The following is a 17,363-nucleotide window of genomic DNA, read 5'->3' on the forward strand; positions in this document are numbered from 1 at the left end:
CGCCCTCTCAAAGTTTTACAAAAGATTACAGTTTTTCGTATTATTCAACTTTTTATAAAGTTTCTAATATTTTTTTAGTGATTTAAAATTATTTATAATCTGTACTACTTTGAAGTTTTGTGAAAAAGCAACATGAACAAGGAAAGCCAATGTTGAACAGAATCAAATTGTTAATTTGTTTTCGTTAATGTTTTCTCAACAAACTTTAGGATGGCCATTTTATGTCATTTAATGTCAGAGTTACTGTTGAAACCGAAATCAAATATAAGATCCTGTAAAACAAAGTTATAATGTTAAATATGAAAGGGAAATTTTAAGTTGAAATTTTAAGCTGAAGGGTTTCGTCTGAGATGTTGGATGGGTCAATCTGCGGAACAATCCAGAGATGATTTCAAGGATGTACATTGGGAGGAAGACTTAAGCCGCCCAAATTTACCAGATTAAGTTCTGCGCCGAAGCATTTTTTGAAGTGTCTTCTTTATAAACAAAATGTAAGGTTGTAAAAAAAGGTATTTTTGGATCAAAATAATAATTTTGTTTATTTTATTTTTTTTAGTATAAAAGCTAATATTGAAATTAATAGATCTCTTCTCTAGTACTTCCCAATATATGTTTGTGTTTACTATAGAAGTTAGTATTATAATCTATAGCTCTCTTCTCTAGTACTTCCCAATATATATTTGTGTAACAGAAGTTAATATTCTCCAGAACTTCCCAATATGTTTGTGTTTACTAAAGAAATAAATATTCTCCAAAACTTCCCAATATATTTGTGTTTACTAAAGAAGTTAATGTTCTCCAGAACTTCCCAATATATTGGTGTTTACTGTAGGAGTTAATATTCCTCAGTACTTTCCAATGTATATATTTAAAAAAGTTAGTATTGAAATTGATAGATCTCTTCTCCAGAACTTCCCAATATATATAGGTGTTTCCTTCAGAAGTTAATATCCTCCAGAACTTACCAATATTTGTGTTTACTATATAAGTACATATTTTCCAGTACTTACCAATATATTTGTGTTTACTATAGAAGTTAATATTCTCCAGAACTTCCCAATATATTTGTGTTTACTATAGAAGTTAATATTCTCCAGAACTTCCCAATATATTGGTGTTTACTATAAAAGTTAATATTCTCCAGAACTTCCCAATATATTTGTGTTTACTATAGAAGTTAATATCCTCTAGAACTTACCAATATATTTGTGTTTACTATAGAAGTTAATATTCTCCAGAACTTACCAATATATTTGTGTTTACTATAGAAGTTAATATTCTCTAGACCTTCTCAATATATTTGTTTTTACTACAGGAGTTAATATTCTCCAGAACTTCGCAATATATGTTTGTGTTTCCTATAGAAGTTAATATTCTCCAGAACTTTCCAATATATTTGTGTTTACTATAGAAGTTAATGTCCTCTAGAACTTACCAATATATTTGTGTTTACTATAGAAGTTAATATTCTCCAGAACTTACCAATACATTTGTGTTTACTATAGAAGTTAATATTCTCTAGAACTTCCCATTTAATCTTTGTGAAGAAACAATCTCAAGAACTGACGAGGGTGAACCCAGACCGAAATATATTTTCAATAAATGCGGAACTAACATCTACTTTTTTACTCTACAGAGGTTTGGTCCATCACCATCACCGAATTTTAGATATATTTGTGTTTACTATAGAAGTTAATATTCTCCAGAACTTCCCAATATATTTGTGTTTACTATAATTTTGATTTTATATCAATAGTTTATTATAAACATTCTAATTTTAAACCATGTGTTATGTACATATATGGAAACATAACAAAAAATATTTAACTCCTATTTTTGGTCCTGGGGTATGAAAACTAAAAATGTTGTCTTTTTTAAAATCCTAATAAAGATTTGCATTCTTCTATATATTTAGCTTGTTTTTGTATGTTTGGGTGTTAATTTGTTAATTTGTTAATTTGTTAATTTGTGCCTATCACGTCAATCTTGTTTGTTAAATAAAAGGTGTGGTGCGGACAGGATTCAAAGATTTGGTCCAGATCGATTTTCTCATTAAACTTTAGAAAACCGTCATTTAGTGGAAGATGTGTGAAATTCTTAAATGCTATTACTCTAAAATGTGCGAAAGGATTGCAAAAAGATTGGCGACAAAAAGGATAAGATTATTACCAGAAAGAATTTGCGCCCTGTAAAATTATTTATAACTAGCTGAAGGGCCCGGCGTTGCCCGTGAAAAAAATTTGAAAAATTAATTTTGAAAAAAAAATTCGATTTTTTTTAGCCTATAACACGGCCACCCACGAATGTCCACAAAAAAATTCACTCAATCGGTCCAGCCGGCTATACCATATATATAAATATACATATTTGAATGTCTTTTTTATATGTAGATTAGATTTGAATCTACTATTATATTGTTTGAATCTGTAATATTAGCAACCATACAGAGTTTATTTAGCTGTTTAAACATTTTAATTTTGTCTGGAAGTATGTCTTAGTCTAGTCAATTTTAAGCTGGTGCCGTCACAGTTTGTCTATGTTTGCAAACATGTTTGAGTTCAAACAATGTAATTTAAGAACCTACAGGGTTACCCAACCCGAAATTTAAGACAGAATATCGTCATGAAACCCGATATCGGGTTTTTAAATGGATTAAGACAATTTTGTAGAGATTAATATTGTGATTTGAATTATTATTTCATAAGATTAGTTTTACCAATTTCTAATTCTTCAATTAATATCTTCACAAATGTCTGACCACATGAAGGAAACTAGTAATTCATTTAACGATACTCAGTTTCTTCTTTACCCAAAAAGAATAAGACTTCATAGACGACTGTAGGTATTTTATACTGTCCGTTTCATTTTCACGCTTCTCTTCAGCGGTAAACTTGTTTCATTAAATAAGACATTAGATGACTATTTTCAAAGCAGAAGACTTATCTTAACCTTGGGATCATCCTTTTAATCAGTTTCCGGTCGTCTTTACAGTTTCATTCTTTCTGGGTAACCCTGTATATCTCAAAATGCCGTATTCGTGTTTTTTTGAAGAGTAAAAGTAGAAATTGCATAAAGCACAACATTTAGGGTATATTTCAGTCTTAAAAAGCTAGGCGAATATAAGATTTTTTGGGATGGGGCTCAGTTTGCCCCCACTAAGCCCCCTCCCCTCGTGTACGCCCTTTCTACAAACAAAGAATCCACTTGACAACTTTTAAATTCAGGGAATTAATTTTATTCCGTTCATAAGAGTTGATCTCATCTCATCTGCCCACTGAAAAATGAGAGAATAAGTTCTGCTCTATTAAACCGATTTAATTGTCTTCCGTTGATTTAAGTTGACAAGAGTTAAAAGAACAAATTATAGATTTTAAAAAGTAGCAAACCTTAAAAACAATTTTATTATCTTTATTAAATAATTTTTAAAAACCCGATTTTGGAAATTTATCCTCCATTATGGACAATACGGGAGAAGGGAAGAAAAACTTCGAAAACGCAAATCTGTCTGCAGGAAGAGGGGCAGCAGTTAAATGTCGTTAATGTTGTTAACTTATTAACAGGTTTAAAATATTATCTTGACATACAGGGTTACTCACAAAGAATAAGACTTGAATGACAACCTGAAGTTTGAATTTGGGTTTTAAATTGTTTATATAAAAATAAGGTTTGACATAAAAAAAAACAAGTTTACAGAGCTAGAAACCTTGAATAACGTACAGTCGTCTTTGAAGTCTCATCCTTTAAACATGACCCTGTATCAAGAGATCAATCAAATTTAAAAACGCTAAAATGAAGGACAATGTACCTATCTGCGGTCTGTGTGGGAAAAGAAATAAACATCCTTAGACAACTTAATTTCAATATTTGTGGTAAAATGGTTTTAATTTTGATTTGAAGATTTAGTGAGTAAATAAAAATTAATGGGTGGGGGGAAGAAATTGACGAAGGGCGAAATTGGAAATAGAGGGAAGGGAAGAAACAGCAATAAAGATTAACCCAACTTAAATAAGTTTATGGTAGCATTGAAGAGCAGTTCCTGGATAGTCTAGATTTCTGGAAAAAATGGGATGCTGCAGAGCAGAGCAATTCCTGGATAGTCTAGATTTCTGGAAAAGACGGGATGCTGCAGATCAGAGCAGTTCCTGAATAGAATAGATTCCTGGAAAAGACAGGATTGCTACAGAGCAGAAAAGGTCGTGGAGCAGAGTAATATGTGGAAGGGAGAGAAAAACTGTTTTACTTTCAACATGTTTTTTTTCTACAAAAATGGAAGCGAAACCCTTTGTACTGTTTGTTAAAATGTAAAAATAATAATAAGGAAAATATTTCTTCAGAAACCCGGCCAATTATTAAAATATTCAGTAATCTTCTTTCTAGAAGAAAAATATACGTGAGCCAGAATTATCGCAGAAAGAAAACTAACTAAATTTAAAAACTGCATGATTCACGTCTTATACAAAATCTGTCAACTTTGATTTTCGAATCAATATATAATTTGTATCTATTTCATGCATTTTGTAAACAGAACAGTTCCGGGTTACCTGGTTAGAATGCAGATCAAACGGATAAGTTCGATTTTATTATTTGTAAGTGTGTCCATGATAAAGAAAATTAGTTCTTACCACAAACTATTAATATTTCCATTATGTAGATTCTGTTGTATTAAATAATCTAACTTTGAAATATCAAAGGTTTCCAGTAGTGCTTCAGCAGCGGTTTGAAGTTCAAAATCACAATCCAAAAATCCACAAACTTTAAAAATGCAATTCCATTGTAATATTTATCTCGATCTCGATAAATAGATACATCCAACCATATAAGATAAGATAAGATAAGATAACGTTTATTGCTAAAATAAAACAATAAATGTTATTTATGTTTTCAAATTACTCCAAATAACAAGCATATGCTTCACGCTTCAGTTTCTACAGCAGCACGTTTTAAAAATCTAGCTCATTAAGATTAAACCACTTTAATAGTTTTTGTTCTTATGGATTTTGAGGCGCAAAAAAGGTATATATATATATATAATGAAACAGGAAATAAATAAATGATGTCCGAGGTACATCGAGTTATCAAAATTATTATACAATTATAAATTAAGAGAAAATGGCCTTTTTGGTTTTTTTTTCTGAAGAAATTTAAAAGTAAAATTTTATTTGTTCAGAATTAAACAGGAAATTGAATTTGTATTTTCATGAAAAAGTTCAAAAATACTATATTTACACGGAATTGGGGATAACAAACTTACTTTTTGTAGAAACTACAAAAACCTTAAACCAAACAAATAAAAAATGAAATTAACTATTAAAAGATATTGTACAGGAATTGGTCTTTGTCACAAACTCAAAATTTTTAATCCATATATTTTTTCAACCGGATTGTTTAAACCTTTGATATTTTAAACTTAAATTATTAAGTCTGAGCGAAGACACAATACAAGAACTTGCAAAAAACAGTAAAACTAAATAGAAAATGTCGGTCTCCACCAGTTCAAAACATTTTAAAATGGTCTTAACTTTTATTGGTTAATGTTTTGGTCGGTTATTTTTTAAACGCTATGGTGTCATGATACAATCGTTATATTTCTACCGCCCAACTTGAAATAAACAGTATGAAGTAATTTTGATGAATCGCATTGGAGAAAGTTTAAGAAAGGGTTGGGCCTCGTATTTTATAATCCATGTTTTGTAATTTGTGTGTTTACAAACAGTTAAAATATTTAGTTCTCCGCCTATATTAAGGGCGTTATTTCCGCTAGTTCACATTCTTTAACCTATTGTTAGAAAACTCGCGGCTGCAAAAATCTGAAAACAAAAAGGAGTAACAATCATAATTTACATAAATTCAGAACACTTCTTGCCACACTTTCAAGAACTTCGTGAGGGGAATGGAAAATTAGATTTTGAGGCGCGAGAAATCCGTTTCTTTAATAATGAATATTTTCACCTTTTTTATTTATCTACCTAATTCTATCTGAGATTTTCGTTTTTAAGTGTTTCAAAAATTCATATTTCCGTCCAGGATTCTAAAAGTTAATTATACAGTTAATTACATACACATATAGAGTATGTATAAATTGAGACATGTGCACCAAGACGTAGGCCGGAAAAAGATAAAACAGCACAAAAATCGGATTTTTTTCTCTTTATGTTATAGATACTTAGCACATCTGTCTGTATGTAGCTAATAAACGAAGAAACTTTTTTGGCAACTCACGTGACCCAATAAAAGGTCTATAGCTCTCTAAAGCCTTTTTTAAACATAGCAATTTTTCTTCAAATATTGACTTTTTGGAAATTTTTGCCGAGTAAAAAACGGAATGACCCGAAGATATTTTTTCTCGCGCATTTATTCTTTGGGTTCTCCTCAGTCTTAGCCTCCACTAGCCGCCGAGCTCGCCCCACTGAGCCCATCACGACGGGGGGAATTAACTGATCTTTTATTGGCCAGAGTTTTTGATTTGACTAATAAACGATTATTTATTCTAACTGTAAGGACAAAGTGTTTACTCAAAAGTTTCCAGTCCACCCAGAGAATTTCTATTCATTCCTTTGTTACGTGGCACACTTTTGTTTAAATATCAAAGACTAACAAAATAATTTATCAGTCCTCTAACACTCTAGACTGTTTCCAATATTGGATTTGTTTTAAATTTCAGTAATAAATGCACGTAAGATATTTGTTACTAACTCATGCGGATTTTACGGTTTGGTTTTATCCCAGAGAACTATGACTTTCGAACACATTTTGACCTTTAAAACGTATTTTTCTTGTCAGCATATGCTTTTTTAACGCAAAATAAAAAAAACTCCGGCCGTAAGTTTAAAGAGTGTTTAATTATTTACCAACACAATATATAATTCAAATTGAAGATGCATCTCGCCTTGGGGCGACCTTGTTCAATTTCAGTACTATATATATATATAGTAGACTTTTATAACTTCTTAATGAAACAGTTTTCGTAAATTGGGTCTCGTTCTTGATCTAAATATATAGCAGTTTGTAATATTCAAAGTTTAAAAAAAAATTTATTTTGCCACTATTATTATCCAAAATTTAGAACTGCAAAAAGTCTTTCTTCTTTTAAACACCCAAAAAATCTGTTTCAGAACTATCGCAATTCTAATCTGCAACTCCGTCAAAAAACAAACAAAAAAAATTAAATATAAGATTTATTTATACACTAAAGAAAATCACAGCCTTTTTAATACATACAGTTTGGTTAAGCGAGGTAAAGTTGCACTATTTGAGATTTATGGATACATAATATTGATGGCGATAAAGTTGTACTATTCGAGATTTATGGATACATAGTATTGATGGAGCTAAAGTTGTACTATTTGAGATTCATGGATACATAGTATTGATGGAGGAGATGGAGATAAAGTTGTACTATTTGAGATTTATGGATAAATAGTATTGTGGGAGATTAAGAAACAAGGAGGAGATACAAGCTTAGTTGTTTAGGTTTAGGTTTTATTTTATCAAGTTTAACTAAGCTCCATGTTAAAAATAACTTTGAGATGAATTCTAAGCTGCCTAGCTGGGACAAGGTTGGGTTGAATAACCAAGATTAAACTGAGTGCTCCTGCCATTCAGCAATAGCATCCAATAGATCGTCCTCCTCCTCCTCTTCTTCTTCTTCTAGAGCTGTATTACTAGTTGGAGTACTCTGGTGGATAGGATAGAACTCAGTATTCTGAAAACTAAACTGGGACTGGGAGTAGGGCGTGTGAGGGGAGTAAGGAGTGTGAGGTGTGAAAGGAGGATGGGGGGAGTAAATGGAGGGCGTATATTGGGTTCTAGGGGAGTAGGTTGAGGAGTAAGAAGTCTTGGGTGAGTATGAACTACAGTGTGAGTAGGATTGGTTAGTATATAATGAGGTATCGGAGTATGAATGATAATCTGAGGTACTGGATACTCCTGGACTCTGTGGAGTACTCGAACCTTGAACCATGGCGTGTAAACATTGAATGTATTCAACTGCATGACCAAGAATATTAACTTTTGACATCTTCTTGTCACAGGAAGCGGTTGGAACAAGAAGACGAAGGGTCTCAAAACCCTTGTTTACAGTTTGAACACGGTTTCTCTCCCTGGCATTCCTCTTGATCGTCTTGAGATCTTCCTGGGGTTTGATCTTGTATCCATGTACAGGATGGATAACAACAAGTTTAGGTTTTGGAGCCATCACTAGAGATCTGAACGGTTGTATGACCGTCGGTCAACTGAGCGCTACCCGGGAACATAGGATATACTTAGGTTGTTTTTATCGATTCCCCCTTTCATACATACAGGAAATTTTATCCTGATTCAACACTAGACTTTGATGTGTTGATGTTATTAGGATTCAGGGATAAATAGATTTTACTTATTTTCTTAATTTTTTACATTTTGCCTTCATATAAGATCATGCATATTTTGATCAGAACCGTTTTTTATTTCAAAGTTTGCCCCTGCTTTTATTCTAAATTTAGATTTTATTATCGAATGTTTGGATCCGACATTGATCCTTCCAAAACATTGTTAAGCTTCTGTTTGTTGCTTTGTTACCGTGATATATGGAATTTTTATACCAGGAGAAAATACTGCCGAAGATGCAGGATAGGGAGGGGGAAGGGTTGAGATGAAAGAATAGGGTTGGAGAGAGAAGGAGATGAAGAATAGGGTTGGAGAGAGAAGGAGATATTAAGAATAGGGTTGAAGAGAGAAGAAAATAAAGAATAGGGTTGGAGAGAGAAGGAGATGAAGAATAGGGTTGGAGAGAGAAGGAGATGAAGAATAGGGTTGGAGAGAGAAGAGGGTAAAGAATAGGGTTGGAGAGAAGGAGATGAAGAATAGGGTTGGAGAGAGAAGGAGATGAAGAATAAGATTGGAGAGAGAAGTAGATGAAGAATAGGGTTGGAGAGAGAAGGAGATAAAGAATAGGGTTGGAGAGAGAAGGAGATGAAGAATAAGGTTGGAGAGAGAAGAGGATAAAGAATAGGGTTGTAGAGAGAAGGAAATGATGAATAGGGCTGTAGAGAGAAGGAGATGAAGAATAGGGTTGGAGAGAGAACGGAATGAAGAAAATGGTTGGAGAGAGAGGAAAAATTAAGAGAAATGATGAATGGGATTTGCAGAAAGAAGGGGATGAAGAACAGTGTTGAAATGAGAATGACTGGAAGAATAAGGTTGGAGAGTGGGGGATGAAGAATAATGTTGAAAAGAGAAGAACTGGAAAAAAACGATTTAATATTAAAGGACAAATAAAGACTTGAACGATACACAGAAAGCCATCATTCTTGATTCAAACCTGAGGTACTTATTTAAATTTAGAGTAAACTTGAAACTTAACTTTAAATTAAACCCTTAACCTCATCCTTCACCAAAGCATCAACCTTTACTTCATCCTACACCATAGCCTGAACCTTTACTTCATCCTGCACCATAGCCTGCTAAACCTATGCTACACTTCATCCTACACCCTAGCCAGAACCTTTACTTCATCCTACATCCTAGCCTGAACCTTTACTTCATCCTACACCCTAGCCTGAACCTTTACTTCATCCTGCACTCTAGCCTGAACCTTTACTTCATCCTGCACCCTAGCCTGAACCTTTACTTCATCCTGCACCCTAGCCTGAACCTTTACTTCATCCTACACCCTAGCCTGAACCTTTACTTCATCCTGCACTCTAGCCTGAACCTTTACTTCATCCTGCACCCACGGGGGAGGAAGGATGAAGAGGGAAGAAGGAAGAAGACTGAATATCGAGGGAGGACCGTAGGAATGAAGAAAGGAAGGAAGTGTTGAGAATATCTGTCCTAATATCCTTTTGTAGGACAAGTGTTGAGAATATCTGTCCTATTATCCTTGTGTAGGACAAGTGTTGAGAATATCTGTCCTAGTATCCTAGTGTAGAACAAGTGTTGAGAATATCTGTTCAAATATCCTCGTGTTGGACAAGTGTTGAGAAATCTGTCCAAATATTGTTAAGTTGGACAAGTGTTGAGAATATCTGTCCTAATATCCGTGTGTTGGATAAGTGTTGAGAAATCTGTCCAAATATTCTTAAGTTGGACAAGTGTTGAGAATATCTGTGCTAATATCCTTGTGTTGGACAAGTGTTGAGAATATCTTTCCTATTATTCTTGTGTTGGACAAGTGTTGAGAATATCTGTCCTAATATCCTTGAGTTGGACAAGTGTTGAGAATATCTGTCCGAATATCCTTGTTTTGGACAAGTTTTGAGAATATCTGTCCTAATATCCTTGTGTTGGACAAGTGTTGAGAATATCTTTCCTATTATCCTTGTGTTGGACAAGTGTTGAGAATATCTGTCCTAATATCCTTGTTTTGGACAAGTGTTGAGAATATCTGTCCTAACATCCTTGTTTTGGACAAGTGTTGAGAATATCTGTCCTAATATCCTTGAGTTGGGCAAGTGTTGAGAATATCTGTCCTAGTACCCTTGTGTTGGACAAGTGCAGTTGAGAATATCTGTCCTAGTATCCTTGTGTTGGACAAGTGTTAAGAACATCTGTCCTAATATCCTTTTGTTGGACAATTGTTGAGAATATCTGTCCTAATATCATTTTGTTGGACAAGTGTTGAGAATATCTGTCCTAATATCCTTGTGTTGGGCAAGTGTTGAGAATATCTGTCCTAATATCCTTGTGTAGGACAAGTGTTGAGATCAAATATCCTCGTGTTGGACAAGTGTTGAGAAATCTGTCCAAATATTGTTAAGTTGGACAAGTGTTGAGAATATCTGTCCTAATATCCGTGTGTTGGATAAGTGTTGAGAAATCTGTCCAAATATTCTTAAGTTGGACAAGTGTTGAGAATATCTGTCCTAATATCCTTGTGTTGGGCAAGTGTTGAAAATATCTGTCCTAATATCCTTGTGTAGGACAAGTGTTGAGAATATCTGTCCTATTATCCTTGTGTTGGACAAGTGTTGAGAATATCTGTCCTAATATCCTTGTGTAGGACAAGTGTTGAGAATATCTGTCCTATTATCCTTGTGTTGGACAAGTGCAGCGGAGAATATCTGTCCTAGTATCCTTGTGAAGGATAAGTGTTGAGGAGAACCAAGATCAAAGAACAAACCCTCCCCTGCAGGTGAGAAACTGTAGGGAATATTCTCAAAATACACAGACCCCCTATGGGGCTCTTGTATCTCACACAAGCCGTCCCAACCCCCTCCTCCCCATCTCGTTTGCGTCCTGCCGTGACACATCTTGAATATTGTTAGGATATCGTTGATAAAATCCTGGAGATTAAGACCTCAACAACTAAACAGTAAATATATTTACCATTATATTCGGGATAAAGGAATTGAGTTTTTGCCACAAACTTAAATTTTCTAATCCCTACATCTTTGCTACCCCAGTACCCCATGTTGTAGACCTTTGACATTTCTAACAATAAACTTTCAGATCAAATAGTTTAAGTTTAGATATATTGATATCAGGCTTCAAATGAATAGGAATTAGAAAATTAGAGTTAGTGGCAAAAACTCATTTCCTTTCCGCCATAATAGAGTAAAGAAGTTGAGTCTTTGCCGCAAACCTAAATTTTCTAATTTCTATAGTTTTGCAACCTGATTGTGTAAACCTTTGATATTTTAAACTTAGACTATTATTCACAGGCAGCTACGAGGTTACAGAGTCGTACCAGTAATTAAAAAATGACCTATTGTTATGACTAGATTGGAGAGAATTATACTAATCGTATTCTAGGAAAGCAGAACTTTTGAATGGGATCGCGCTTAGCTTCAACGACACATTTCAATATCCACTATGTGAACTTTAAAAATTAATAACTGAACCCTAAACCGGGTTGTGAGGGTGCGTTTGGCCTCCAGTTTTTCCCCCTAGTACTCTTATTTTTGACACTATCACCTTGAAATTTTTCTACTTGTAATTTTTAGGATTTTTTTTTACATTTTTTTAAATGCATATGGAATAGGGTACATGTTGGTAAAAGGGCCAAACAGTATTTTAACAAAATCTAAAATATCCCATAACTTTTTTGATATTTAAGCTATAGATCTAAAAACTATATTTTTAAAAAGCTATCCATAGATTCAGATTCCCCAGCCTTTTTGAGTGTTAACTCTGTAAAAACTGTACATCCCAAGCACCAATGAAAACGTTTGACTTTTAAAAGAAATGAAAATGTATCCAACTTCTTAAGTTTAGCAGTTTGGTCCTCAGATCTTAAATAAAAAATGTTTCATGAATCAAATATTGTTTAGATTATTAGTCAATACTTCTAACCTTGCAGTTAAACAATTAAGTTTAGCCTTGGAAATTAGATCCTCCTCCCCCCCCTCCCGTTCATATCCCCCTCCCATTACTTATTACTCAGTGTCCGACATATGTTAAAAAATAAAAATTCATTATAAAACAGTTGACTGCAGAAAGGAATTATGTAAAAGTCATATTGTTATTTTGCTAACAAACAAGGGATTTATACATCAGATACATAAGATATAATGCAAACATTCACATAGATCCAGGTCATTATCCAATACCCTTTATTAATCACATGCAAATAATTAAGTTAAGAGTTGAACGAAAAGACAAATAAAAAATTACAGAGAACAACAAATAAAAAATTAAAAATTCCAATACAAAAATAAACATTAAAAGTTATAATTTAAAAAAATGAGTTTATTTTCTTGCAGATGCAACATAATCTATAAGATTAACATGTTTGCAGGATGTAATCAGTACTATTTTCTCTTTTTTCGAAACCCACCAATAATCCCCCCCCCGTGCTCTCTATAACTAATGGTGAGGACTAAATACATAATTTTCGTAAGACAATGAAACTGCATTATATAATAATGCCAATTTTCTATTGTTTGAAGTATCTGACCCTGGCGTAAAATGAATCGTATATTATTCCTGCGATATTATACTATTTATAGAATATTTTCATAAAGACGACGCGCCGTAACAGCTGCTGGATTTGTTTCTTATTCTTTTTACTCATAAATATACAAATATATATACATAAATATACAAATATATATACATAAATATACAAATTGTCTTCATAACTTTTTTATTTCAAACTGTTTAAAAATGTTTAGTTAAAATTGATATTTTTTAATGATTTAACGGCATAATTAGAAAAATGAAAAAAGATATAGGATCTATGAATCATTCATAAATGGATGATACTACTTTTATTTCTATAACCCTAAACCGGGCTTTCTGGCACACAAATTCTTTTCTAAACCTCCACTGCCTGAAGAATAGAAGTTAAATAGTTAGAATTGTCCAGTTGAAAGTTTCTAAAAATATTGCAAAATTTAAATTAGACAAGATTTAATTCATATAAATCTTATTGATTAAAACGATGGTAGGATAGCAAAATATAAAAAAACTTATAATAAAAGGTTTTTAAGTAAAAAAATTAGCGGAAACTATACAGTTTTGTTTTAAAGACAAAGATAATGTTTTTTTTTATTATTTTGCGCGCCAAATTTACCACATCTATTGTTCAAATATAGTACATAAGTTGGTTTGATATCAGCCACAATTTTATTATTCATAATTTTTATCAATTTACATATTAGAAAAGATGAAGCTTCCTGAAAACCACAATTTACAATGGGAAACCATATTTTTATTGTTGTGTTTTTTCTCTTTCCCAAGGGTCGACCCCGGACAGTAATTATTTTTCTATCCACGTCAAATTAAAGTAAATTTTACACAAGTTTTAAATCTTACATCATAACATAAAATCTTACTTAATCATAACATTTTTATTAAGAGAGAAAATAAATGCTGAATTTCTAATATGAAACTAAATGAATCAGCTTAAATCAAAACTTGTGGAGCTACTAGGTCACAAAGTCTTACCAATAATCTCCCGTAAAATTGGTATACCTTCTTTCTTTTGCGGCTAAACTTATTTTCTGAAAAATATCTGGAACCTGGATTCAATTGAATTTTACTGCGAACTACTACCCAGCTAAACTACAGTGATTGTAGCAAAAGGTGAGCAAACATGGCATTCTGTGAAATTGCAGTACGTTGTACATGGCTAATGATTTAAAGGCTGTAAACTTGTATAATGACATTATTCATTGAAACTGCGTTTCAATGAATTATTCGATATGATTAGCTTGAATCATGCGACGTAATTGAATTACGAGATAAAAACATATACGTTGATAGTTTATACTGCGTGATGTACATTTTCTCTAATCTTGTAAAATACATAAGACGATGGTATTTATCATGTGATATAGATAACATCATAGGAATTGAATAACGTCAATTCCTGTAACCTAAGCTATTTGAATAAAGTTAGTTGATTGAGACTCTGCTTTGATTACGGTAGATTAGAGATAGTCTGTGTTCTCGTTCAAAAAAGGAGTTCTTACTAATTGGTTCAGCATTGATTCGAGCGAGTGTCTGATTAACATTGATAGCTCCTGGGATTGTACAAAGCGCATTGAATCGAATTTGGCTTGAAAGATAGCTTGTATCCTCGTTGAATTATACGAGGTGGTACCTAGATAATTGGTATAGACTGATAGGGATTGTGTACAAGCCTGAGAGTTAGTCCTACATCATTGGATGCTTGTGTCCCTGGGTGGCATTTAGAGCCGGTCCTGGTTGAATATAGAGTCTGAGATTTGTCCTATGATATTGGACGCTTGTGTTCCTCTTTGGAATTTAGAGCCGGTCCTGTTTGACTGTGTTAACTGATAGACCTGGATAGATACGTCTCGAGTAAATTGTTATGGAGTAGGTATTTGCTACATGATAACCAGAAAACAATGAAACAGGAAGACGACATTATAGCAATACATAAGTGTATTTTATGTTGTTAAAAAGCACATAATATTATTAAATCACTAATTTAGTTTAATGGGCCCGTTTACACTAAACAATTACTGTGTCTCATGTTCATCGGACTTTTTTGTTTATGTATTTTAAAATACTAGCCTTAGAGGGCGCTTCGCGCCCATCTTCTAAATTAATTGTGAACATGTTCTCTTTGTGTACATCGTAAAACAAAACAAAAATAATTCGCGGATTTTCACAAAAAATTTCGCGGATTTTCAAAATTTTCAAAAATTTAATGAAGATCGAACTTTGATGGAGACAAATATTTAAAATTTCAATCATTCATAAATCTTCCCTGGGGTCCCTAGATGTCCCACAAAAAATTTGGGCCCGATCAGTTCAGCCGTTTTGACGTTTATTGGATACAAACAGACAGACAGACAGACAGACAGACAAACAGACAGACAAGCCAAATTTATATATAGATTAAAATTTACAATATTACAGATTTTTGAATGAGATATCAAAATATGAGTGAAAACTTTCCAATACACTTCGTTGTAATTAGTTTTACGTTCTATGCCTTTGTGTATATTATTTCATGGAGAAAGAACCAGCATCTGCGGATCTAATAATCCTCAGATTTGAAAATCATTGTAAGTAATCTCAAAAACGAATACATCATGCTGAATTGATAAATAAACAATGCACAGATTTCGCAAGACTAACAGTTTTCTATCCTGAATATGGTGTAAAACAATTGGAATGAGAAAAATGCGTAAAGCAATGAGAATATTGTTAAAACTGTGTGCAAAGCATACTGTACACTGCAATGATAATAAAATAATTACCAACTGTGATTATATGTGGTCGATATATTACTTTGTACTATTCCATTTAGAAGCTAGATTTTTATAACTCACCAAACTCAGAATTCGAGAGAAGGTCGAAGCAAAGGAGGAGGACAGGGGGATTTAAAGATTTAGTGGCGAAAACAGAAGTTGAAAAAAATCGTTCCACGATCACAATTTGACCTGCTAAACATAATTTTTTCGTATTTAATGTTTTAAACTTTGTTGTCGGTATAATACGTTTTAAATGTAAAAGTGTAACAAGACAACTACTTAAGTTTAAAGATTGTTGAAATATAGACCAACACGTAATTGACTTTAAATTAGAGAAATCGAATGCATCTCGCCCTGGTTCTTTATAAAATATTGCGTAATTCCATTTTCAAGATAAGAGAAAAGTCCTAAGTTCCCTCAAGCCTCAAAACTTACCTAACCAGACTCCTGTCATCCAATAAAATAATAAAATTAAAACCTTAACATCTCTTAGCACGTGTTATTATTAACATTAACTGTAAGGAGATAATTAACTAGAACTAGCCAGTTCTAAAACAATAAAGAAAATGCAAGCGTGTAATAAATGAGAAACCATTTTGCCTAAAGCACGAGAAAAATATAGATTAGTTAAAGATAACTTTCCCATTTCTGGGCAGCCATTTGTTTTACACTTGGTTTCAAGAGCGCTGAGCGCTACTTATCCTTCAAGTAATTTTATCTTTTGATGTTACTTTAACTGCAACGATATACGATATTTTCTTCGTACATTATAAAATAACAAGTAAAATTTCGCAGATTTTCTGTGTTTTATTCGTGGATTTACAGGTGTTTTAGAAAGAAGTTTTAGTTTTGGACCTGCCATATACCTTTCCCGGGTCATGTGAGGTCCTACAAACATTTTAGTTTTTGACCTGCCATAAACCTTTCCTGGGTCATATCAGGTCCTACAAACATTTTAGTTTTTGACCTGCCATAAACCTTTCCTGGGTCATGGGAGGTCCTACAAACATTTTAGTTTTTGACCTGCCATAAACCTTTCCTGGGTCATGTGAGGTCCTACAAACATTTTAGTTTTTGACCTGCCATAAACCTTTCCTGGGTCATGTGAGNTTACAAACAATAGTCATCGATTATTTTTCGACGCATTCGTAAATAGTTGATATTTCATAATATTTTGTATTTTTCATGATTTGAGAGTTACATTTTTTCCTGTTTCGAGGATTTTTGATAATGAAGACGACATTTTCATATTTTCCAGGAATGTTCGAAAATCCAGCGCCAGCGAAAATTAATCTAAAAAAACAAAATCAAGAATATTATGAAATATTAACTATATATGAATGCGTCGAAAAATAACCGATTACTATTGTTTGTAATATCTGAATGATTTGTTTGGAATTAAATTGATTTGTTTACGATCCGAGTTGAATGTTGCATCTTTCCGAATTTGTATGGGCGCTGCGTTCTTCCGTGTGAGTCGTTTCTAACAATTTTCTCCTTATAGAAGCAACAGATAGAAGTAAGATTAGTAGCGATCAAAAGCGCTTTTTTATCGCATTAAGCCTACACCCCCTTTCATTTTTCGCGAACACTCCCTTTAAAAAATTGATAATGCGTTCTCGTTAGCTTTACTTAAGAACAAGTTCTGCATGGAATAAAATAATCAACATTCAACATAAATAATGGAAATACTTGTTAATTAGTACAAAAACGTTT

At 32.9% G+C, this 17,363-nt stretch overlaps 1 protein-coding gene across 1 annotated transcript; it reads right to left on the reverse strand.

Annotated features, from left to right (window-relative positions):
* Positions 1-7,162: 7,162 nt before the first annotated feature.
* LOC111710588 (achaete-scute homolog 1a) lies at positions 7,163-8,220 on the reverse strand. The gene has a single exon (XM_023484699.1). The coding sequence runs from the start codon at positions 8,192-8,194 to the stop codon at positions 7,577-7,579; it is 618 nt and encodes a 205-aa protein (XP_023340467.1). The 5' UTR covers positions 8,195-8,220; the 3' UTR covers positions 7,163-7,576.
* Positions 8,221-17,363: the final 9,143 nt, after the last annotated feature.

The sequence above is a fragment of the Eurytemora carolleeae genome, unplaced genomic scaffold (genome assembly GCF_000591075.1).
Source record: "Eurytemora carolleeae unplaced genomic scaffold, Eaff_2.0 scaffold677, whole genome shotgun sequence".
Lineage (NCBI taxonomy): Eukaryota > Metazoa > Arthropoda > Copepoda > Calanoida > Temoridae > Eurytemora > Eurytemora carolleeae.

Bases quoted from the DNA above. Each gene is read 5' to 3' on its own strand.
- LOC111710588 (XM_023484699.1), bottom strand. From the start codon at position 8,194: ATGGCTCCAAAACCTAAACTTGTTGTTATCCATCCTGTACATGGATAC.